At 35.6% G+C, this 27,342-nt stretch overlaps 1 protein-coding gene across 1 annotated transcript; it reads right to left on the reverse strand.

Annotated features, from left to right (window-relative positions):
- Positions 1–27,040, reverse strand: LOC131061291 (PHD finger protein ALFIN-LIKE 3). The gene is made up of 5 exons (XM_057994895.2): positions 26,349–27,040; positions 25,960–25,992; positions 9,831–10,059; positions 912–1,044; positions 1–746 (listed from the first exon to the last, which is right to left on the reverse strand). The coding sequence occupies exons 1-5, from the start codon at positions 26,446–26,448 to the stop codon at positions 477–479; spliced, it is 765 nt and encodes a 254-aa protein (XP_057850878.1). The 5' UTR covers positions 26,449–27,040; the 3' UTR covers positions 1–476.
- Between the last annotated feature and the right edge of the window lie 302 nt (positions 27,041–27,342).

The raw sequence follows: 27,342 nt of genomic DNA on the forward strand, positions 1-27,342 counted from the left end.
TTAATCCACAAAGCACTTACAATCTTAAATGCACCTTTTATACAACATAACTTGGTATTCCCTAATATATTTAACATGCAAGAAATCAACCTGCTACATGTGTCAAGTGTGGGTGTGGACAAAATTATATAGACTAACACATGCACCATGAACCCTGTTTGAGCATTCAGCAAAATAGCTATTATACAGTACCAGACTGAAAAAATATTACAGCATTTGCATGTAATTAACCTTAAAACAAAGGAAGAAAAAACTAAGAATGAAACATCACACAAAGAACTAACCACTATTCATACAGAGGCTATATATAACACTTTTTTCCTCGAATGGTTTCATTTGCAGCCACCTGAGGAAATTTCCTTCAAACTGCTACAATGCACACAAACACTTTGGGCTTGCAATCACCATTCTTCTGAAACCATCAAGGGGTTTACAACTGTTGACTAAGACACTAAAAAGAAAACACTTTTTTATCTTCAACTTCGAGCCCTTTTATTGCTGGTGCAGGATGGGCATTTATACTGTTTGATATGTTCAGCCCTGGCTGGAGTAATCTTCACACATTTACCATGAAACCATTTCTCACAAATATCACAACAGATCCAAAATTCGTCAGATGCATAATTTTCTCCACAAGCACCACACAGGGTATCTCCATGCTCATCTTCATCCTCTTCATCATCTTCATCATCCTCATCCTTAGGTGGTGGCGTCTTCAACATTTTCATCTGAACTTCAGATGATCTCTGTTGAAAGAAAAAACAACCGGCTAGAATAAAAATCTTGAGATATTTTAGAAATTCTCAAAATAAATAAAATTGCAGGGTATCAAAAAATGTATGCCTAAAATACAAATCACACTTAATGAGGTTGATAGACTTTTCTCGTGATGGCAGTTTTGAAACACTCACCATCTTTCCCCCTGCCTTGCTTTTACTACTACTGTTTGTACCAGTAGATTTTTCTTTCACTGGACGTTTTGCCATCCCAGTTACAACCTCAAATATTGTTGGAAGTTCATTAATCATGCTGAAAAGTCGCCTCCTGTTGAAAACAAGTATTTTTCACAATCATACAACTCGCAAAATACAATCAGATTAATCTTGCAAACCCACTAACGTCAATCATTACAAAATACAACCAATGCATGTCATCCGATCGTAAAGCATGTTAAGGATGAATTGCATATCCTTACATGGTACCAAATTTCATCTTGCTCTACAATAGAACCATTGTTCAGGCAGGAATTGTTCTTTCCTAGCAAAACATGAACTAAAACATTGAAACTATAACGATATCTTTTTTGCTTCTTTTGCAATCTAAAGTTAATTCGTTGCCTCCACATTTTACAAGATAAGAAGCAAAAAACCACAATGACATCAGCTCTACAAGTCCTGAGGTACACACTTTATCACAGACAATCAACAAGCTGATATGCAATTTAATTCTGGCTCCATCAACAGCATCTACTCGCAATCTTCACATGTTTTGAATTTGACAATGCATGTGTTACCAGGGAATAGCTGTTCTCCTCCCAGAATTTCTGTTCTCGGGCATGATTGAAAAGAATTTAAGGCACCAAATAGATTCCAGATGAAATTCCTGGATAGCAAAATAGAATAGTGCTCTTCCGCTTATTAGTAATTAAGAAGACAATTTATTGGGATCAAAAGTCTGCAACCACTACCATTATCCTATGTAATGGTAATGGTATGGGTTTAGGTTCACTGGTTTGGTTTGCAGATTCAACTAAAAAACAATTGGACCTTGGGTTCGATTTGGGTTAGTCGGTATATACACATAAAAAAATCATTAATACATTCATATTTATAGCTTAAAACCAAGAATATTAGACAAACATACATATTTTAATATATAATAATATTTATAAACCTTATACAATATTAACAGTGTTCATATAAAATATTATAATATAATAATAAAAATATAATGAAAGTTAATATTAATATATATTATTAAATTTAAAAATTAATTAGAATACATTATTAATATTTTATTATTGATAATAATTACTACTATTATTAATAACTTATTTATTTAAAATACCTATTCTTTAACTATATATGATTAAGTCCATTATTGTTATTGATAAAAAAATTAATAATTAGGACAAATAAATAGAATAATTTACGTCTCATCAATTATAAGAAATACGGCAGTTAACAATACTAATATTAATAGAAAGATGCTATAATGTAGAATAGTTTTTACCCACTTACAGCACTTAAACTATATATATTCTTTAGCTACTTAAAAATTAAAATGCCTATTCTTTAATTTTTGATGTAAAATGCAAACAACAAAGTGATTTTCAAATATATTAAACGCAATTCACAAAGGAAAACTGGCAGAATCATTGCGGCAGCAGCGGAAAATGTCACAAAATATGTGACAGGTTTGATTGGGTTCATCCTGGACAATCCCACGGTAATTTTTCAGAACCCCGGACAGACTCACCTACAAACAAAACCTGGATCTGTATCCAGGCCAGATCATACCAGAACCTAAAGGTTCAAGAGTACCGAACCGGTAACATAGCCATTATCCAATCAAGCTTCCATTTCTTTGACATGCTTGTGCAATTAGCTCCAAGCCACTAAATACTGGCTAGTACCATGTACGCTTGGGAGATTGAGTGCTCCTGCTCATGTAGCCGTACCAGTTCTCTCATGTGGAGTTTTCTCTCAAACACCAAAAACATTCCAAGCTTGTGCTCCTTGAACTTTAAGTGACCCTTCACTGGCCCTTACTCTTGAACAGCAACAATAACATAACACTTGCCTTTGCTGCATTTTGACAATGTCTCATTTAATGAACTTTGTCCCAGTACAGAAGAAAACATGCAGACCAAAATATTCTTATACACGTTTTCATAGAGTTAAGCTTTCAAACTAGATACTGGAGGCAATGCAACTTTAAATCAAGGCTCAATAAATTGCCTTCGATTCTTATAAGCAACAACCAACTTTAAATAGGAGATTTCCATTTCCTATTAATTACTAGTATAGGTATCTTAAATAATCGGCATTATATCAATTTAGAGTTTGTTGGTATAATTATTTATTCATCTTGGATATAATTACACTTTACTTAAGTTTACTTAGGTACATGCATAGCATTGTAGTTTGCATATGAGACACTTAGGGAGATGTGCATACATTGGGAGTGTGTATGTAGGAGAATTTCCACCATTTATGGCATGATATTGTTGTTACTTTATCATATCCACTTATTGTGGAGTGATAATTCCACCTTCGGTGGGTGATCCAGCTCATGTGGACTATTTTACTATTTCTCCTACCTACCCCTACCTACCCTTGCATCTCATTGAGCCACATGTCATCATTGTGTGCTCTCTTGTCTCTTAGCCTTGCCTTTATAAGCAGGCTCATCTACATTGTATGTAAGGATTATTGATGATCCAATTGATCTCTTTTGCATCTTGATAGGAATACAGTTTATTCTTGTCATATTTTATCTCTCGTCATTGTGCTACCTTTTGGTCTCTTTGATCTTGGTTGCTTCAAATTTAATCTCACAGAGTTGTTTTATTTGCTTTTATATTACTTCAAAACTATTTCATTTAGTATATATATAGAGACATAAAGATTATGTGCAGCTTAATTTGGAAATATTATGTTTATTATTAAATTTAATATTTTGACATGTCAAATTTAAGGTTAACATGCTCACGCCATTACACTCCATCCCTTGCTGCCATTGTAAAATTCCTCTCAACATTAATCAGAGAATGCAAATCAAAGCTTGAAAATTGGAATGAGCACGCAAGTTCAACTCTGAAAGAGCAGTTAAAATCTAGTTACGGAATCCAGCCAGATTTGGTACAACTCTAATTAGATCCATTTCTTGGGCTGGATGTATATGTCTCATTTGGTCTGGAATTTTTTATTTCTGTAGATATTTCTCTGAATCATTTCTGCAAACTCTGGATTGTTGGACCTCTCAAACAAATCAAATTATTTGAACCTGCTAATCATGGTTAGAATTAAATTTGGTTGGAGAAAGATCGAACAATTGAAGGTAGACAAAAACTATATAATTCCAACAATGAAAGTTAATATGGCTACAATACAACTAACTTTCCAATGACTGACACATAAAAACTCGCATTCATCAACAAAGAAGTTTGAACTGCCTCACAAAATAAATGAAGACGTCTGTAATAGCAAATAAGAATTGAATTTGGTTGGAGAGATCAAACAATTGAAGGTAAAGGAAATCTATATAACTACAACAATGACAAGTTAATGCGGCTAAAATACAACCAACTTTCCAATGACACATAAAAATTGCATTCATCATCAAAGAAGTTTGAGCTCCCTCACAAAATCAATGAAGACCTCTGCAATGGCAAATAAATTACGAAGTGTTGCTTCTTGTATGTTCAATAGCTCACTCTATAATGAATAGGAGACTCACACGACTGACCACTGATGTTACAGCTCAATGCTTGTACAGAAAAGATGTACATAATAAATACTCATAAAATTGATATAGCTCTTAAGACTCAATAGTTGATGACAAATACTTCAATATAACCTTTGAAGGTAACTACTAAACAATCCAGTTAAAATGAAGTGGTCCCATTACCATAGACCACAAGAGCTGCCATCTTTTGGGTGCAATAACTGTAGCATAATTTAAAAAGGCTCAGCCTAATCACAGATTCGACAGGGTTACTTTTGGCATGGATTCAGACTTGGCAAATTGAAAAAATTATGAAATATAGAGACTTTAACTTTAAAAACATACCAAACTAATCGATTAGAAGCTATATTGATCACATACACAAGTATACATGGAGCATACGAGTACAAAAGCAAATTTAATCTTAAGAACACAATGTTTTTAAATATAAAAATATTTTTTAGTATTTTAAATTTTTTTGTGTACAAAACTCATGGATTATAATATCCATGGCCTCAGAAACGCAAATTAGAAGTACAACTATTATTGAGAGGACATTAAAAACTACATTGCTAATTATAAACTATAGAACAGGTTTTCATGATTTTTCTAATGGGCAAGTAGAGGCATCCTTGAAAATGCACCAAAGTAATGAATCAATTGGATTTCCTTTCAATAAACAGCCCTCCATGTCTCAATATTTAGTACAGTTGAGGCTTGTACAACCAAACTTTATGGTAAAACAAACACATTCATATGAAGGTGAACAATTACAAATCTTAATTGAACAACTATGATAAAGTATGCATAAGACCAACAAGGAAAAGCACAACTAGAACAATCATGATGATCATTATTTGCTCAATGAGAATCTTACTATCAAACTATAAAATGCTTGTGAAATTTCGCCACTGCTTGAATAAGACAATTGGAATCCACTAGAAGAAGCCTGTGGAATCTATAGAAGGCATGAATGATTGGCAACCATTGTGGTTGAAGATTCCATGATTGATCAAAGAGGATTATGTGCAAAGAATGATCGTTGAAAATCTATACTTGAAGAAGCATAAGAGAAACTTTAACGCATGTGTACAAGAAATAGAGTTGAACAAGTTAGAAAATTGTTACAAGGTGTCTGCTCAGAGTGATCCTTACTTTTCAAGGTAAGCAGGTGGTGGGACTTGCCTTTATGTTGAATCCACACAAAAAAGTCAACAGACACCATTTGATTGAAAGATCAACAACCAAAAGTTTTTATTTTGACACAAGCTCAAACAACTCTGCAAATTATCCATTTTGCCAATAAGAACTCATTAAATGGAGGTAAACCTTCATGACTGGACCCACTTTATTCAAAATTCACTAGGTTCTTGCAGAAAGAAGAATTCTAAAAGGAGTGGATCTATTTCAAGGGCGGTGCACTGGAAATGCACAATAGGACTATTTAAGGCTCCCCTAGAGAAATGATCCTAAGCTAAGTTGGACACCAACTGCAATTGATCTCATATAACAAATAGAAACATGAGAGCATACAGATCTTGAATCATGAACTTAGATGGATATTATTTTTTCAATATGGAATAAAAAAATGGAAGTACGGAAGAATAGTTGATATTTGTTGATATACATAAAAAAAAGAGTGACTCAAAGACTCAAAAATTAATGTACTTGCTACTTTGTACTATTCGACTCTAGCTTCTACAAAGATTCAAATCTTCTATGTAAACACCCTTTCCTTGATTAGAGAATGGCATTGCTACCTTCAGAGAAAATATCAGCATTCTCCTCCAACAGACTTTTATGCAAGAACTAGGAATGCTCAGTTCAATATTCTGATTCAAAAGTTTAATCTCAATCTTCCGTAAGTAGAAGAAGATTTTGGTCTGACTCTTTAATATAAGAGAAACTTGAAGACAATGAGAAGAGCTCATGTGGTAATGAGCTTTGTAAATTAAAATCCTGACTTTATCTGAATATTTGTAACCGATTATGTCATAAGTTGAAATCCTGCCATGATCTAGTTATTACATGGATACGTATGTCATATCCTCTATCCTTGTGTTAAACAAAATTGATAACATGGCAATAACAGAGGATGACATAGCAGACTTCAACCACTTCCCTAGAATGGTAACCTTAAAACATAGATACAGCTCAAAATGAAAGTAACATAAATGACATTATTGTCTTTGATATAAATATTAAAATCCTCCAATTTCTCAAAGATTTTCAACCACGTGTATTCTAGAAAACCTCAAACCAGAGGAATACATAGTCTATCGTACCTTCAGTACAATTTAGAATGTAAAACTGCAAGGGAAGTAATAAGAATTGTCATTGATGAATTTAATGTGGACCTAAATATCTGAGTAAGTAAAACCCAGAAGAAGCTTCTTGTATAAGCATGATCCTACACAAAAACAAATCAGAGCAGCATGTAACGGTTGGGATGAAGTGCCATGCAAAAAGTATGCCTAGAGACATTGAAGATAAGGCAAGGGAGACTGATCCTTATGCCTCATAACAGTCCTCTTTTCAACCAAATTTTCAAGAAAGGCTTCCAAATACAACAAATCATGCATTTATTGTTCTCATTTTCAAATCCAGAAACCAAAATGTGAAACCAGTTATGGAAGCATCATGACTAGCCCTCTTTTGGAGAAATTTAGGGTTTGATACTTTGACATAAAATTAACCATCGAATTAAGGACAAGGAAAGGGCTGACAAGCAAGCTAACTTTAAAAATTCAATTTACCACAACTCTCCTAGAATTATTGCTAGTATTGTAGAAACAAAAAACAGGACCTCATGTTGTTTTAGACCTCAAAAGACTATTTGATATCGTTCCTAGGGCAAAACTTTCAAAAACATTAGAAGAGTTTGGAATCCCTCTCGAGCTCTTAGGGTTGTGATTAGGCTTATGAAACGGTTTTAACAAAATGAAATATGAAAATGAATTGTCAAGGAATAAAAATTCTAACAATAAGACTCAAGCAAAGATGTGCTCTCTCTTCCACCCTTTTTAGCATCTATACAGACAAAATCAAAGAATTAAAGGCAGGATGCAATAGTATTAAATATTAATTAGGTTGAGCTCATTGTCGTCTTTCTACAATATTCTGACACGAAGTTGCTTAAAACTTTCAAAATCCCCACAAGTAGCTCAATGTTCTCCAATAATTTGTAAGAACTATGAACTTACCATTTAGGTTGATGAGCCCAAGGTAATGATAATTGAAACCAAAACGTGTTTGGGCTTGCATCATCTCTTGTATGTCTTAGGAAGATTTAAGCAAATTCAAAAGTCTTTTGTAACTTACAACAACAAATACCATATTGTTTTGATTGAATGAAAGTGTATTCCTGTGGAAACTAAAGCCATGATTAGATACCTAGAATATAAATACAAGCTACTCAATTTATGTACAAATAAACTCCTATCACTTAAATTATTATTATAAATAAAAGATGATAACAATAAAGAGAGTGGGTGCAGCAGATTGAGTTTAAAGACTCTCTGATTATTAGCCATTGTTGTGGCAAAGTGGGTCACACCTCAGTAACTTGCTTAAATAATAAGAAATAACAATTTGTTTGGAAAATGAAGGATCAAATCCCTGTTTCCATGGAGTCTGCTGTTCCTTCTGTTCAGGTGATGCAGAAAGTCGATATTAAAAGGAATCTCGCAATGGACTCTTCCATGAAGGGTTTGGAGGAAGGTAATGCCAATGATGTCATGAAAATGAAGGATCAAATCGCTGTTCCCATGGAGTCTGCTGTTCCTTCTGTTCAGGAGGTGCAGAATGTTGATATTAAAGGGGATCCCATTATGGACTGGTCTACGAAGGAGTTGGGGAAAGGTAATGCCAATGATGTCATGTCTTTTCTTTGACTCAAGAAATTCAGATTAGGGGTTGATGGACCCTATTTTGAGTTAAAGCAAAGCTCTCCGGAACATTTTTTTAAACCACCTTGATTTGGGTGGGTCTACCCTGTCCTTAGGCAGGGTTTTTGTTTGGTTTTGTTTTGCCTGTTTCATGTTGCTGGTTGCTTTTCTGTGTAGTTGCTTGATGTTTTGTTGGGCTTAATGCTTCATCATTTTCTTTCTAAAAGGGATCAGGGCCCTTTCAAAATCCCTGCTTATCTAATCAAAAACAATAACGAGTGTACTTGAGACACCTTTAGCTAAGCTTAGATACTGGAATATTGAAGATGGCAATCTTATTACAACTTTGATAAGATTAAATGTTAGGTGCCTATGAAGTTCAACGAATATATGGAAAAAAAAAAAAAAAAATTATTAATAAGAGGAAACTAAAATAATCCAAAGACTTTGTCAATCCTAGTTTGACTTATCAAAGAATGCATGGAACAAAATTAAAAAACAAAATTATTAATTAGAAGAAACTTAAATAATCCAAAGACTTTATGCATCCTAGTATGATATCAAAACCACTTTTCAACATTGTGAGCTTGAAACACAAAAACAAAATCATAAACTAAGATAAGGAATAATGCTTACAACCGCCATAGGGAAACTGCTCATTGGACTAACTCAAAAACACCTTGGATCAGACAATTTGAAAAATTCGCAACATGAACAAAGTGGAAGATGAATACTATTTTCTACTAACTTGCCCTTCCCTTAAGAAGATGAGAGTTAAACATACTTTAATAATTCAAATAATTTTTGAGGTGATATTATGAAATTGTCCAAGCTAAAGACTATTCTTTTCTGGTCCCCATCTTGAAAGCTCTAGGATTTCAGGCGACAGTCAGGTTTCAATCTTGTCTAACTATTAAATTTTTTCTTAAAATTATGTCATTTTCTAAATTTGACTCCAATTTAGCTGATCAGGAATTGTAAGAAATAAACAGTTTTCAAGCTGCATTTAGAGTTCAATACCTTACTTTCTACAGCCAATTCCCATTGTATAGGAAAATAGTAAACACCAATTCAGAAGCTAGTTTTTCATTTCAAAATTGTCTGTCATATGAATTTACTAGCATATAATTTAGAATCTAATGCTACTAGTTGCTTGGTTTGAACTACGTTCTATTTCGAAACCAAAATAATTAAGAACATTTAAATTTTAAAACTAATCACTAGGATATAGATTTTTTTTAAAATAACAATTAATGCTCAATTAGATCTAATACAATTTCAAAAAGGAATGGATTTTTTACATATAAGAATAAAATCAGTAGTACAAGTTAAAAGCTTGTAATAAGACTTGCTTCTCTATAATATACACCAACCATAAAAATTTATCTAACAAAAAGGCCGTCTAAAGCTCAATTCATTATACCTTATGTTTTGAAATAAGAAAAAGGTATCAAGAAATGACACAATTAATCAAAAGTAAAAAGAAAAGTTTACCTGTCATTTTTATCAAATCCAAATCTTGCACCAAAATAAAACGCAACAGCAAGAAGCCATGCATCACTGTGAACAGCAACCAAACATATCCAGTCCTTTTCTTGCATTCCATCCCTTGCAAAGTTGATTCCCAAGGCAGGTTCAGGAAGCTCTGGAGGTACCTCTTCAGCAGGAAGATTGACTTCCCATGACTCATTTGGAAATCCATAAAGGCATAAGTTCTCTTTCTCTATAACACAAAAGCCATTCCATCATTTTTGTCATGAACTGTTGAAACTCTGAAAGAGTAAATCACATAGAAGAGCTTTGAATGAAAAATTTAAGGATTAAAAAGAAATTAGGTTATCACTTGAAACATTGAAGATTTACAATGATCAGGTATTATCTCAATCTTTTTAAATGCCAGCAAGCCAGACAATAATACAACTAAGGCAGGAACTTCTGAGTGACAAACCTGATTTCATCTCTTCTCAGTTTTAATTGTTAAAAGGGCACTTGCACAGGCCTTTTGTTGTGCCTGGCAAGGTGTTTTGAGGGGCACTTTCACAGGCCCAGTTTTTAGCATATGCTGGAAATGGTAGGTATCTTGTAATCCAATCTCCACGGTATCATTATCCTGTTGAAAACTAAAATGTAGTTGTTTGACATGTGTAGATTAATTTACACAGGATTTCTCTGTGGCAGCTTCTGACTCTGTAATCTGTTTTATTTACCCGTCTTCATACATGTAATATCCCATTTTTCTCATAATCACCCATTGAGACATTTAGTCTATTTTAGACTAAATTGGAGTAATAAGGGAATAATACTTAATTAGATATTATTAATCCTAAGTTATCTTGGGTTATAATATTTAATTAATTAGGCTGCACCTATTTTAATTATAAAGTGACATTTTAATATGAGTGGAGAATTAATAAAATAAGTCACTTTATGAAAAGGGAAAATAATAAATAAAATAAAATAATAAAGTGAATTTTCTAGAAAACACTTCTAGAATGTTCATTCATGGATATATAAGGATGAGAAGGCAAGTCATTTTGATTATTCTTGACTTCTTATTTTCAAAGAAACTTTTCCTTGAGAACTTGAGAGCTTTAGCTTGCAAGTTCAAGAAACCCTAGGATGGAAACCCTAGAGGATTTGGCTATTTGGACGTGTTGTGACCTATTTCACACATCGCCCCATTGCAAATGCGGACCCCTAGTTTGCTTTTTAGGGTTTTTCGTCTTAGCTTTGCAATTTCATAAGTCTTTTCATTGAGAGTTTAAGATTACATTTTTTTGATAAGTCAAAGTGCTTAGAAGGTTCAAAGGATGAAGATCGAAATTGCTTTGCATCATTTTTGACAACCTTCTATTTTTAGAAATTCTGCTTTTCTGAAAGTAGGTTTAGGGTTTGGTCCCTTAGGTCGTGACAATGCCCATGTCTTCAGAATCAAAAAATTATGTCTCCAAGTGTAAAAAGTAGGGTATAAACCCTAATCTAGGCTTTTGTTCCAGATGATCCAGGTATAAACATGGCAGATCAGATATGAACATGGCAGTTTGAATGAGGATGTTCGGAAGAAAAGTGTCATGAAGGTCAAATTCGGCCAAGGAAGGCATGGCTTAAGGAAGCCAAAGTCCGCCCATGGTGAAGAAGAATGGCAAAGGATTCATGAACTCCGCCCTATGGAGAGCTTGGCTTAAAACCTATGAACTCCGCCCAAGACATGGCATAAGGTTTGGACGTCCAAAGCATGATGAAGTACGCCTAGCCAAGAGATAGAATGGCAATACATACTCCAAGTCCGCCCAAGCCAAGCAAGCACGTGGAAAGATGGCAAAGCTGATAGTGTCAAAGTTGAGGAGCAGAAAAAAAAAAAATTCAGAAAAACATCCTCCTTGTAGCCGCGGAAGTGCTTGAAAAAGAAACAATTCAAGAAATGGATATGCAGCTAGAAAGTTTAAAGCTTAGAGCTCAAGAAATTTTCTTCACCATCACTGACGTAGTCCTAAAGCAGAATTTGACTAAGGCATTGAACCTTTTGCCCATCCGGGATGCCTTCCAAAGACAAGAATTGGAGTGGGAAATTGCTTTAGTTGTACGTGCAGATGATTTGGATGGATTGGAATTCAAGATCAATGTGTTGCCACATGTTAACATGGAAGAGGTCGACCTGATTGTGTCCATGTTCATTGAACATTCTGCTGCTCAAAAGGATAAGGATGTGCCTTCATAGGAAATGGCTATTCACACCACTTGTCTAGCTTGCATTTGTCTACTAATTTTATTTTGGGAAACCCTAATTAGGGTTGTGGTGTCTTAGTCTCAACCGTTGATCTCAGATTGATCTCAGCCTTTCATTCATTTTTCAGAACTCTATATAAACTCTCATTCTCTCATTTTCATCATTGTGGAGACATTTATGAAATTGTTTTTGTATTAAGTATCATATAATCACAAAGTTCATTTTTTGCTCATTCAAGCCCTTTCGAGCAAACTTATTACAAATACTAGCTCCTTTTGAGCACCAAATTAGAAACAACAATTGGAAGACCAAGGGTCACAACTTAGAAATCCACTTTAAACAACAATGGAAGACCGAGAGTCACAACTTAGAATTCTACACAAAGGTGTCCCTCATGGGAGTTGAACTTGGGTCTCCACATTGAGAACTCAATGCTTTAACCAACGCAGCCATTTCATAAGAGATTTATGAAATTGTTGCTTAGAGCTACTTGAATAATAAAAGTTATTTGCAAGTGTTTGCCTTGAAATCTTATTGTTATTAAGTGGTTGCATGGTTGTGTATCTTTCTTCAACAATAGAATAGATTTGCTTTCAAAGTTGTTAGATGAATGAAGGATTTGAAAGTTTAGATTGGTTAAACTCTTGCTCATACTTTCTTTGGATGGATGAATTTCGTTCAATGTGTAAAGTTAGCCTGAGCTTATGATGTGGATGTTTTAAGTTTTACTTGGGAGTAAATATTGTTCGATTAATTGTATTATTCACAAGTATAAAAATCTTGAGCACAACCTTAGAAGATTGCACCTGCTTTGCGTAGTTGTCCTAGTGTGGCAAAACAAAGTGTTGTTATCGGTTTCACCCAGTCTTTACCGTCTCTTGAGTTCATAGGAATAGCTTAGAAGTAGCATAGAACTTCTGAACCCTTATATTTTTATCCCTTTTTTTTAGGAAGTCCAAAATTTGAAAATCCAAAACAAAAAAAAAGAATGCACTCATTGCAATATTCGTCTAAGTCCTAGTTTGTGAATGATATTAGTCACGTGTAAGTCCCCCTTGTATTTCAGCATACATAACCAAAGAATCTATCCAACATAAAGTTGCCCGTTTGCACATATATACCTTGGAGTCACCTTGTGCTCTTTCTCGCAATCTTGGCAGAAGTAGTGATTTTGTTCAAGAGAGGATAGAGTATCCTTGAATATTTTATTCTAATGTTCGGTGAATGACAAAACGTACACCAACAGGACAGAAACCCAAATCAGCCCACTTGGTGAATTCATACAGTTGATACAGTTGTGCTTCATTATTCAACTTGGAGAGATTTGTGGAGTTTCAAAGTTATATCTTTGCAGGTTGACATATTACCACAAGGGTTTTGAGCATCATTCTATGTCATTCTGGTATGTACAAACCTATTGATAGGTCTGATGTGTAATGGCAGATTTCTGAGTTGTATTTGGGCATGTTTGTGTTAATTTTAGGATCAGACTGTAGCAAATTAGATAGCAATAACAGAAAGCAAATCAATGTGCACAAGGAACACCAAGAATACCCTAGGAAAACCTCCCTCTTGGAGGTGAAAAACCCAACTATAGATCTCAGATCTTATTATGCAATAATCAGAAGTATCTTTACAATGAGCTTCACACTTGAAGCAATCAGCAAGCTATACACAGTAGTATATTGTCTTCAACCTAGGGCAAATATAAAAAGATGAACTTATCTGCAATACATATGATATTCGCTGTCACAAGAAGGGTTACAAACTCTGGGATGAAGTTCGCTCTGCCTTCAATGATAGATCACTTGCCTTAGGATGATGTTCGCTGCCTTCAAGGTCAGTTTGCGGAATTAGGATGGTTCGCTGTCTTCCAAAAGATAGTTCGCTGATCACTGCTGCTGATTATAGAATATATTCGCTGTGTCTATATTGTTCGCTGAATTATATGTCATTACAATGAGATTGACTTTGCATATATATGAGACTCTAGCCTCCTAATTCACCTAAGTCGTCTAGCAAGGAGGACATAATTAATTTCAATTTAATCCTTTAAAGTTGGCACCAAAACTGAATTAGTTCCACACGTTACAAATGACCCCAATATGGATCAGCTCCATCACGTTACAGCCTCCATATGATTTATTGTGATTATAGCAAAATAGGGCATGACTAAGGCCAAGGGCCAATTAGTCATTCAAACATGCTAGGGTGGCCCTAGAAGGGATCCGACCTAGCTACAACATTAACAGTTTGGCCTATGTATTTGGATGTAATTGCATGGAGAATTTCTGATTTGTAGCAGCAGACTAAATAATCCTGAAATCAGATTTGTTCAATATATATGTTTGCATTTTTTATGTCATGTATGGTTGGATGAGTTCTTGATTGAAGATATTATCATAAGAGATCATTATTGGCATATGTGTTTGCTGACCACATTTGTTGTAACCAGAAATATAAATCAGAATTCTATGGTTTGGAGCAGAAAACTAAAATGCAGAGAATTAGGGCAGGTTTCAGGAAATTATTTTCAGAATTATAGTGTATATCATAAAATAACCTGTAACTCTATAAAATTGACCATCTTTCTAGCAAATGTAACTTAAGACAATGTTATAACCAGTGTTCCACGGGCGTTGGGGACGAGGGGACCAAGGGCCTAAGTTTGGGGACAGCGGGGGGGTGGCGGGGTGGTGGTGCTGATATAGTTATACATATACATATAGTACTTGAAAAACTAGTTTTGAAAAGATGTATGACAGTATTACAGTATAAGAATTACATTTCAAATGAGACTAAGAAATTTGAAATACTAAATCTAAATACCAAGATTTCTAAGTTGTGTTGTTATATGGAGCCTAATCAGACTCGGAGGTTAGATTTTCCCTACTTCTATCGGCGCGGTTTCCCCCTATATTTTTCAACGGGGGTTTAGGGGCAGCGCCCCCAAGTTGGGGTCAAGGGGCAACGCCCCTTGCGCGTTCCCAGTCGCGATACAGGGCGGGGTCGAGGGGTAGTGCCCCGGGAAGCCAAAAATACTTTTATTATTTTCTAAAGACGTTGGGTGCTATTTTTCTATTGGCCAACGTCCAATTAGAGTTACCCCTTAACCCTCAAAAAACTTTAAAAAGTCACTTTTTTAAAAAAATTTAATTTTAAACATTGCATATACGTGGGGGCGAAAGGAGACGTTTGGGCGTCTCCCCATCCCTGGGGAGACGTCTACACGTCTCTCAAAGGACGGGGAGACGCCCAAACGTCTCCCAAGGAGACGTGGAGGCGTCTCCATGTCTCTCTGGGAGACACCCAAACGTCTCCGCGTCCCGGCGGCGCTTGGGTGGCCATGGCGGGACGGCGGGGGACGTCGCATCCCCGTCCCCGAGACGTTTCTGACGGGGGGACGCGTCCCCTTGGAACACCGGTTATAACTTGATGAAGAAACAAGCATTAGTTCTCTATTGCTTTTCAAGTGCTGGCACTCGTTTAGAATTCACAACATAAAATCAAAGCAAGTAACAACAGAAATTTGTTACGAGTTAGACCAAATCGTAACTGATGTGTCAAGCCACTTTGTTTGGAAAAGACTTGTAATTTTTAAGAGCACTTATGTTGGCAATAATCACGGGGCAGGAGACCTACCACGGACTTCTAAGCAAATGTTATAACAGGAGAGAATGAGAATGCTGAAACAATGATCTGGAGTCTTGTACCCCAAAGTCATGCTTCCAGGTTGGCAAATCCAGATTATTATCGATGGGGGAACACACACACCCAACACTTTTCTTTCAGTTTTTACAGTTTACGCATGTTTCTACTAAGAAGATAGATATTATAGTGGAACAAAATAAACAGATGATAGACATCCACAGACTCTGCTATGATGATACATTGGGCTACTTAACACCACAGTAACCCAGCTTCAAACCTGGCTGGCATTCTACCTATAACAACTGTGAATCTTGATAAAAAGTTGAAACTAAATTATTTTCGTATAATTGTCAAAAGCAATAGATTATAGGAAAAATTTACTACATCCTGTGCCATAGGTCCCAATCAATTCTAGTCATGTTAACAGCATCAATTGTTGAAACAGTATATGCAAATCAAAGTAAGCATAAGTCTAACAATAGGTCTGCCAATCAAGTGAACGGCAAATATAACTCTCAATGACAGATTACTTCTGATGCAATAAAAAAACAATCCCACCTACAAACACAAACTCAAAGACAAAAACAACATGAAATGTGCAGAGACTCTCTGCTGCCAAATTCAATTTTTCACGATCAAGATGAAGATTGCACACATAAGATTTTATTAAATTCTCAAAACAAATATATCTGCAGAACAAATTACAATGCATGGCCTTCCAATGGCCTCCTTTTAGCTTCACAGACTGCTCTATTCTTTTCCATTTGCCATGCAACCTGCTCTAACTCCTTGTGCAGCCCATCTCCTCTCTAACTTTTCATCACACTCTGCTAATATCATCTATGCGCACTACCCTCTATCATTTCTGCACTCTAAATTTTCAACATACTTTAGTAATATCATTCCCCACACTTTATTTTGGTGCTCTCCCTTTTTTCCTCTGCGCAAAAAGTTTTCTTTACTAATATTGTCTCATGGTTTCCCACCTTTGTCTTCTCTTTTCCAATCACTACATAGCCTTCCTCTTATCTTGGCCACCTCCTCTCTTTTCTACATTATATGACACTTTATATATTGCAATCTGTTTTGGTCGAGGCTTTTCCAATTTCCATTGGATGTCTTCAAAAAAAAAATTAATGCTGCATTAACAGCACCAAGAGTGGTAGCAACCACTTCTTCCACACCTTCCTCCAGTTTCTTTGTCATTAAATAAATCTGCAGTCTTTTTACTTATTTTGCATCAGTTACTAACTCTTTGTTTTCCACCTGCCAGAGGACAGGTCATCGATTACTGATCGACTCCTCAAACTACTATTCGATGGAAGTCCATACCCAGTTTTGATGCTCCCATTTTGGCACTGGCTGGCAGGATGCTCCTGCATCAGACACTCATGGTAGAAGAAAATGTTTCCTAAGTTGAACTTAGAAACATTTGTAGACCCTGTGTTCGTCTTGGATCCACTTTTCTGCTTTGTCTACTAGCATTTTCATATTCTTCACTTCCTGCAGCCTCACGATATCATTCCCTTTCATTCTTACTCTACTTCTACCCTTCATAAGATCCAAAGTACCAAATCAGATTTTCCACCAACATAATCTATCAAAATCAGAATAAACAACTGAATTCATACCTTTTCCTTCATCAAAATAAATGTCTTCCCTTACCTCTTTTGTTGTTTTACCTTTACCCTCTACTTGCACCTTGTCTCCTTCATGAAAATTCACTATTTAAATGCCTTCTGAATGACATATCATTGCCGCAATCTTATTTTCTTCACTTGAGGCAGCAATGGTACAATAATTATGAGGCTCAATTTGCACATTCTCTAACAATTAATCAAGATCACTCACTAATCAAGGAGCTTTCATTTGTACTATTCTCAAACAAAGATTCATTAGAAAACCCTTCACTTACCTCCACATCATATTCCTCAAATTCACTTTTATCAAAGTTACCTACTGCCGCAATAATTTCCTCTATCTCTTCACTCTAATTCACATCAAAGAAATTAGTGAAACCTGATTTTACCTCACCATCTGCTGCAACCTGAAATCTGTAATGTCCCCATTTTGAAATAGGATTTAATAATAAATGTTAATAATAAAATTAAAATTAAAATACAAAAGAATAAAATTAAAATAATCAAAATTTAGTTAAGTTTAATGAATGGTCAGAAGGCATGAAATGAAAAGTTGTGACTCCTTCAAACATGAGATATAAATGAGAGGAGAACTTCATTTGAAGGGGCAGATATGGAGAAAGGAAAAAAGAATGGAGCATGTTAAAATACAAAAGAATAAAATTAAAATAATCAAAATTTAGTTAAGTTTAATGAATGGTCAAAAGGCATGAAATGAAAAGTTGTGACTCCTTCAAACATGAGATATAAACGGGAGAAGAGAACTTCATTTGAAGGGGCAGATATGAAGAAAGGAAAAAAGGATGGAGCATGTTAAAATACAAAAGAATAAAATTAAAATAATCAAAATTTAGTTAAGTTTAATGAATGGTCAAAAGGCATGAAATGAAAAGTTGTGACTCCTTCAAACATGAGATATAAACGGGAGAAGAGAACTTCATTTGAAGGGGCAGATATGGAGAAAGGAAAAAAGAATGGAGCATGTGAATCAAGGAAGGATTAAAGGAAGAAGAAAAGGATGGGAAGTAGATAGGAAAGTGATTTCTTTCAAAAGGGTAGAAATTATGAAGGGCTGTACTCTTTCAAAGGGTGCTAATTGTGAAAGGTTGTGACTCTTGCCAAAAGGCAGACATCATAAAGAAATGTGACCTCTCCCTCACATTGGAAGATATAAAAAGGATTAAGTATCAAATGGAATGGAGGGGAATAAAGTGGAATTAGAGGAGATTGAGCAGATTTAGAGCAGAAGTATATAGAGGAATCTGAAATAAGATTGAGAAGGGAAGAAGAAAATAGGATATGCAGATCTTAAATGGGATATATGCAGATTTGAAGAGCAGTAAAGACAAATTTGAGAAGTGAGAGATAGGTGAAGATTAAATAAGAAGTGAAAGGGCAGCAATTGTTGCCAAACAGACGTATCTTTTCATAACCAAAGGATGTCACCCTTTTTCTCCATGAAGGGTATAATGTGAAGGAGACATCATTTGAAGAAGGATTGAACTAAGAAGAAGATCAATCAATCCATTCAAGGGAAAATCAAACTTCATAACTGATTTCAGAATAATAAAGAGAGGAAGCCAGCAGACTTGATGATAGTAAGGGCAAGATTTAGGGCAATCCCAAAAAGGGACATTGCAATTGGTATCAGAGCAGTGTTTCTACCAACCTGTGAGAACACTACGCAATGTGCCTAAAGGTAGTGATCAAAAACGAATGACAAAAGTCATAGTGCAAATCATTACTCAAAGATCATAGTTGGCACTAAGTCATTTGACATCATGTAAGAGTCTCAAACAAAGAGGCTTGCACATGGGCATTTTGTGGAAGATAGAGTTGTAGTGACAAAGTGTAGAGGGTTTGAATGTATGCATGATCAGCCTATTGGGAGGAAACTGAATCATGCAAAAGCAAAACATACTGCCATAATAAGAACAAGCATATGACAGTCACAATGTTTCAAAGGGACATCATAAGAAAATGTTTGAAGCATATGAGAGCAAAAAGATGGGGTTGGGCCCACTTTCTGGCTCCAAATGGCTCATGAGCAGCAAGATGGGAGCAGCAAGATGGGGTTAGTCCCACTTTCTAGCTAACAATAGCATATGAGCAGCAAGATAGGGACAGGCCCACTTTCTGGCTCCAAATGGCTTATGATCAGCAAGATGCAATTACGCCCACTTTCTGGATTAAGCCCACTTTTTGGCTCCAAATGGCTTATGAGCAACAAGATGGGGTTAGGCCCTCTTTCTGGCTCAAAATAGCTTATGAGCAAGGTAGTGTTAGGCCCCCTTCCCGGCTCATGGGAGTAGTAAGGTGGGGTTAGGCACCCTATTATGATCCCCTCTCCCAACTCTATGATGATTGACTATTGACTTTAAGGGATGGTGCATGAATAGGGAAAGCAGATATAAACAACCCACTAGGTAGACCACCCCGAGTGGATGTCCAATGTGCTTGCCACTGGGGCCAAGAGGGTGAATGTTCGCTCTTGGGCTTAGTGCAAGGATGGCTTCAGTTGGACCTATCATGCTTCCTCCTCCAAACCCTAATATGTTTGAATACTAGGGTAAATCTATGGATGCATTCTAGTCAAAGAGAAGGGATCTAACAACACTTGTTTTTATGTGTATGCTCTATGTTTGGTTCATACATGATGTGTTTTCAGCAAGTTTATTCCATGTGTGTTTCCAAAGCCATTTCAAATTGGGAATCATTTTAAATATTCCTTGATCATTGCTCGAGGACAAGCAATCTTGAGTGGGGCGGACTATAATGTCCCCATTTTTAAATAGGATTTAATAATAAATGCTAATAATAAAATTAAAATATAACAGAATAAAAAAAAATTAAAATTAAAATACCAAAGAATAAAATTAAAATAATTAAAATTTAGCTAACTTTAAAGAATGGTCAAAAGACATGAAATGAAAAGTTGTGACTCCCTCAAACATGAGATATAAAAGGGAGAAGAGAACATCATTTGAAGGTAGAGATATGGAGAAAGGAAGAAAAAAAAGAGCATGTGAATAAAGGAAGGATTAAGGGAGAAAGAAAAGAGTGGGAAGTAAATAGGGAAGTGACACCTTCAAAAGTGTAGAAATTATGAAGGGTTATACTCTTCCAAAGGGTGCTAATTGTACTCTTTCAAAAGGCAGACATGATGAAAAGGTGTGACCTCCCTCATATTGGAAGATATAAAGGGGAAGAAGGATCAAATGGAACCAAGAGGAATAAAGTGGAATTAGAGGAGATCTAGAGCAAAAGTATATAGAGAGGTATAGAGGGATATAGAGAAATAAAGTGAAATTAGAGGAGATCTAGAGCAAAAGTATATAGAGGGATATGAAATAAGATCTAAGAAGAATAGAAGAAAATAGGATATGCAGATCTAGAAGAAGATATGCAGATTTGAAAAGTAGTAAAGACATGTTTAAAAAGTGAGAGATAGGTGAAGATTAAGTAAGAAGTGAAAGGGCAACAGTTGGTGCCAAATAGATGTATTTTTTCATAACCAAAGGATGTGAACCTTTTTCTCCGTGAAGGGTATAATGTGAAGGAGACATCGTTTGAAGAAGGATGGAACCAAGAAGAAGATCAATCGATCTATTCAAGGGAGCATCAAACTTCATAATTGATTTTAGAATAATTAAGCGAGGAAGCCAACAGAATTGATAATAGTAAGGGCAAGATTTAGGGCAATCCCAAAAGGGGACATTACAAAATTAACTCTCCCCGTTCTTTGTCAACTACTTCAATACGTATCAACAAATCACCCTTCTCAAATTCTTCTTGGTTAGTTTTAGCAAAACAAACAAGTTCTTTCTTCATACCATTTATGTTATCTACTAAACAAACCCTTGCATAGTTGCATACCTTTCCCATTACTGGGCAATGGCTTCAATTTATGTTTTCACCCATCCTTCATCAACGAGTACGTATAGCATACCCATCGTGCATTGATCTCCAATCAAATTGCCAAGGCCTTCCTAATAAAACATGGCAAACATTCATAGGCATAATATCACACATTATCTCATCATAATACTTTCCTATATTAAATTTTACCAAGCTTTGTTCATTGACCACAACCTTCTTGTCATCTTGTAGCCAAGCTATCCTATACAAATGGGGGTGCTTCCTTCTCTCTAACTATAATATACTCACCATCTCTTTGGAAACAAGATTGTCTATGCTTCCACCATCTATGATAACATTTCATACCTTTTCTTAACACTTGCATCTTGTTATAAACAAGTTCTTTCTTTGAACTAGTTCTTTCAACAAATTTCCCTTAGTGACTAGCACTTCTCCGTTTTCAACATCCCCTAATTGTGAAGGTTCAACTTCCTCATTAACATTTGCAACTCTTGCTTTGCCTTCATTTCTTCTCCTTATGTTTCCATGTTCTGGACATTCATAAGCTCTATGCCCTTCCTCTCCAAATTCAAAACAAGTTATTTTGTAATTTTCTCTTCCAAACCCTCTACCAAATCTTCCTCTTCCTCTAGAATCTTGTTCACAATGGTATGAATCATCTTTCCTTACCCAGTCTTTTTCTTCCTCTGGAATCTTGATCATGTGGGTACGAGTCATCTTTCCTTCGATTTTTATTGCTGCCATGGTCTTCATTTTACTGATTTATCAGATTTGAATCCTCATCCCAATCTCCATATGTTCTTCCCTCTTTCTTTTCACCTCAATCTCTTCCTATTTGCTTATTCTCAAACCTCTTGTTCAATCTTTCTTCAATCTTCAAGGCAAACTAGAATGCGTCTTCTATTGTGTAAACTCTCACCAAAGCCATCTCTTCTTATATACTTGGCTTCAACCCATTAATATAACAAGCTATCTTCTCTTCGTTGGCCTCTGAATGACCAGTTCGAATCAAAATCCTATGGAACTCTTTTGTATATTCTTTCACCATTCTTCCTCCTTGTCTAAGACTTTGCATCTTCTTTAACAAGTCTAACTCATAATCAACTAGAATAAATTGTCTTTTCATTTTCTCCACCATCCTATCCCATTTAATATCTTGTCTTTACCTATTCTTCCACTTTCAAGTTGCACCTCTTTCCACCAAATAGATGCATGTCCCTTCAATCTAGTCTTTGCAAATCTCACTCTGTCAAGGTCTTTAAACTCTTCAAATTCAAAGTACTCTTCCATGTCATTGATCCAATCCACTAGCTCTTCAGGATTCAAATTCCCATTGAATGTAAGAACATCAACTTTAGGTCTCTTTCCCATTCTTGACAATATCCTCACCAAAGGATCATTCACAATTGTTGTTGTTGTTGTTACAAGTGTGTTTGTCGTTGCACCAAAAGATCGACCTGTTAATGCCCGATACAACCACTAGACTTATAGAATCCACAGGAGGCGGTTGAGCCATGTCACAAACCCGAGCGTTGCTTTGCACAGCACAAGGAGACCAAGGGCGCACACCTTGCAACAATCCCCCCTAGCGCAAGCAAGTGATTTGAACATGTGACCAAGCTCTAATACAACTTGTTACAAGCACGACGGTTGTTGCACCAAAAGATCAACCTGTTAATGTCTGATACAACCACTAGACTTATAGAATCCACAGAAAGCGGTTAAGCCATGTCACAAACCTGAGCATTGCGCTGCACAACACAAGGAGACCAAGGGCACACACCTGACAATAGTTGGTGCTTCATCTTCTTCACCACTTGTATCATCAGCATTTTCTATTGCTTCATCCTCTTCACTCTCAAGTTCTCTCCTTCGAGCAAAACCTCTTCTAATTTCTTCTTATAATGCTTCAACTTGCCTTCTGAGAGCTTTGAAATCTTCACCACAGATAGCATCAAAAAGATTTCTACCTCCACTTCTAACTCTTCTTCTACCCCAAGCACGTGGGGGTCCTATTGCATAGCTCATTCTTGGTGCAAACTACCTCCTTCCGACGAATCTACCTGCACACTCATAATCTTCTAGCTTCGATACCACTGATGCAATAAAAAAACACTCCCACCTACAAACACAAACTCAAAGACAAAAACAACATAAAATATGCAAAGATTCTCTACTGCCAAATTCAATTTTACAAAATCAAGATGAAGATTGCACAGAAAAGATTTTATTAATTTCTCAAAACTAATATATCTACCGAACAAATTACAATGCATGGCCTCCTTTAACTTCGCAAACCATGCTCCGTTCTTTTCCATTTACTACCCCACCTGCTCTAACTCCTTGCGTAGCCCTTCTCCTCTCTAACTTTTCATCACATTCTACTATATCACCTTTGTGCACTACCCTCTATCAATTTTGCACTCTTAACTTTTCAACATACTTTGGTAATATTATTCCCCACACTTTCTTTAGGTGCTCTACCTTTTCTTCTACGCACAACAAATTTTCTTTCCTAATATTGTCTCCTAATTTTCCACTCTTCTGTTTTCCAATCACTGCGCAGCCTTCCTCTTATCTTGGCCACCTCCTCTCTTTTCTAAATTATATGGCACTTCATGTATTGCAATCTGTTTTGGTCGAGGCTTTTCCAATTGCCAATGGATGTCTTCAAAATTATTTATTTTAATGCTGCATTAACAGCACCAAAAGTGGTAGCAACCACTTCTTTCACGCCTTCCTCCACTTTCTTTCTTATTAAATAAATCTGCAGTCTTTTTACTTATTTTGCATCGGTTACTAACCCTTTGTTTTCAACCTGCCAGAGGGCAGGTCATTGGTTACTCCTCACACTACCATTCGATGGATGTCCATGTCCATACCCTGTTTTGATGCTCCCATTTTGGCATGGGCTGGCAGGATGCTCCTGTATCAACTTCAGTGATAAATTACACTTGCCAAAAACAGCTTTAGGCATCCCATCTTACACAACAAGCATTAGAAGTCGATCATAATTAAAATGTAGTAGAATCTTGAGTCTAAGACACAGCCCAGAAATATTTTATTATTCTGGGAGAAATTTTGGACTACCCTTCAAAAGGAACAGGGAAAAACTGTAAGATATCAATCTCTCATGTTAGCTATGCTCTCAAATCACAATTAAAGTATGCATCTCAAATCATGATTAGAGTACACTTGAAGTGACTTACACTTATAGCCTATGTAGACCTACTTACAACACTAAGACTACATAAGAACCATGCCTAATAATCGGCCACATTGAATAATATACACAAACTTAACTTCATCAATCATCACAAGCCTCTAGTCCTTTTATGGTGAAACAGGACTCGAGCTCATGACCTGCTCCCATCTTTCCAAAAATATTTCAATCAAAAAATAATACAGAAAATATATTAAAATTGAAATATATGAAAAAAGTAGCATCATGGATATCACCTAAATTATTATTTGTTAGGATTAATAGTATTGCAACTCTCTGTATAATACCGACAACATATGTAATCCCTAGGTCACTGAGCTTGGCTGCCAAACAAGAAAAGTGTGTACCCTCTGTTGAACAATGTCTTCAACAGCCAAGTTCAAACTTGGTCGGCTAATAAGCCATGTTCTTAAAATTTGTGCCCCGAGTCTCACAAGCTCAAAATCATTTTAAAAATAAAAATATTACTCATCCCTGTCGAAAAAGGTTTTCCCAGTACAATGGGACATGCCATAAGAAAGGAACTGATGCTCTAATCTCCGTATATCTTAAGCAAAAAAAGAAAGGTCAGCCAATAAAATTGTAAAAAAAAATTACTTTATTGAAACAATAAACAATAAAGCTGCATTTTGAGGACATATAAATGAATTTTATTATTTCAATGAAAATATTCCATATAGCAAAATGGTAACAAACAAAAATACAGTAACTATTCATGCACTAAAAACTGTCGAAGGATATGTCTTATGCTACGTTATCACTTTTTTCCTTTAAAAAAGTTTTTTTTATATTCGCAGAACAAAACCACCCTTAACTAGGTAAAGTTCATTTAACCTGTATTAAATTCACCAGTATTTTACTTCTGGGCTTAAAAGATGTCATCGCTAGGATTTAAAACAGTACACATTCAATCAAATAAAACTACTGCTTAAATGCTTGCGACCTGCTTATCAATGAAAAATAGGTATCCAATCATAAGCAACGACAGCGATAATTTCATTCTCTACCATTTTAATCCGGGCTTAAAACAGGCTGTTGCTATAAATTAAAACAGATGGCTGTATTCAATAAAATAAAACGCTGCTTAAACTTTTGAGACCTGTTTATCAATGAAAAACATGTAGCCCGCCCTGAACAATAACACAGAAGAAAAAACTATTATATTTGTAAGTTAATTGGAACTTCGATTCATTTTTCTTTCTTAGTCGGTGGGGCTGAGCTCTAGAGGTTGAGAGAAGGTGTTGCCATGAGTAGAACGCAGGTTCATCTCCTGTCGGATGAGAACTATTGTTTGTGAGTGCATTGAATACTGAAATTTGAGCCAAAAGGTGAAAACAGGAAACCAGAGTCTCATAACTCTCCCTCGGAAAATTTAAATTTAAAAAAAAAATCCAAACATTAAAACATTAAAATAAAAAAATGAATTTTAAAAAAAATAAAACTTATTAAAAAGAAATCTTTTTGATGACATGTTCAAAACAAATAACAGCATAAAAAACTTACCCGGGTCGCATTGCTGATAAAAGTCGTCCACATCTGCGTCAAAACAACAACGCCAGAAAACAATCAAAGACCTTCGCTCAACTCTTATCAGATACAAAAGCACGGATTCCACGAAATCTTACAGTTCACTTACTAACAAATTCCACTAACAGAAAAAACAATCCAAGTCTGGCCGGAAAATAATTCCACACAAGACACATAAACAGCAACAGCAAACAACATAACAGAGCGCAAAAAGCACTAGTGATAACAACAGAAACAACAAATTAAAGATTTGACATAACACAAAAGAAAAGAAAAGAACAAAACTTTAAATACAGAGGAGGTAAAAACATATACGTATATACACACAGACACAGATATATATATTTCTGTACAAAATATATTACCTGTTGTAAGGGCTTTTATTATTCCAGCTCTGCGGCTCTTAAAATCTTTAAATACTTCTTCCACTGTGCGCGGATTGTATTGCCCCGAACCACCTTCCATCTCTTATATTAAACTCACCTTATTAAATTAAACCCCAACTTAAACCGAACTAAAACCTAGAGCAAAAATACAAAGACCCCTTAAATTATTGCGAAGTGATTTTGACACTTTCTACAAGACTCTTAGGCCTGGAAATCCCTGCGACTAAAGAAATGAAGAACTTTGAGACGCTGCGCAAGCGGAGGCGGGAGATTTTACAGTCTCGAAGGCGCGCCTGTAAAATTTCAGGCGAAGAAATTCAAAGGCAAAAATAGTAGGGTGGGAATAAATGTTTTTAAAAAGACCAGGGTCACATTGGGGCCGCGGGTGGGGGCTTAAAACCTCGAGCCCTCGGTTATTATTTCTAGGTTTTCAGGAGTCCCGAGTTCGAATCTCCGGGAGTAATGTTGGGCACGTGAGTGGTGACGTAGAAGATGGTCCAAACCCTTGGTGGTGAGCATCGTCCATTTTAAACCCTGGTAAGAACCAGGGGGCTAAATTCAACAAATTTTACGCCATGGCTTTTGGCCCTCTGGTCACCTCCCCAGAACATTCTCCTTGTTGAGGGCTAAGGAAATTAAAAGTTTTGAAAAGACTTATTTTAATTCACTCCTCGGGAAATGCCAATTCGTTATTCGAATTTCTCTTTTATGAACTTTAGACGTGAAATAAGATTTTATAATATATTACCATACCTATCCTTTGAAAAATATAAGGTAGATTTGAATTGAAATTTTATCTAACTTCAACTTTTATTCAATGGTTTCTCTTTTATGAACTTTAGACGTGAAATAAAATTTTATAATATATTATCCTTTGAAAAATATAAATAAGGTAGATTTGAAATGAAATTTTGTCTAAGTTTGATTTTTATTGAATGTTTAATTTTTAAAAATTTATTTTTTACATAAAAAG

Source organism: Cryptomeria japonica, chromosome 11, assembly GCF_030272615.1.
Source record: "Cryptomeria japonica chromosome 11, Sugi_1.0, whole genome shotgun sequence".
Lineage (NCBI taxonomy): Eukaryota > Viridiplantae > Streptophyta > Pinopsida > Cupressales > Cupressaceae > Cryptomeria > Cryptomeria japonica.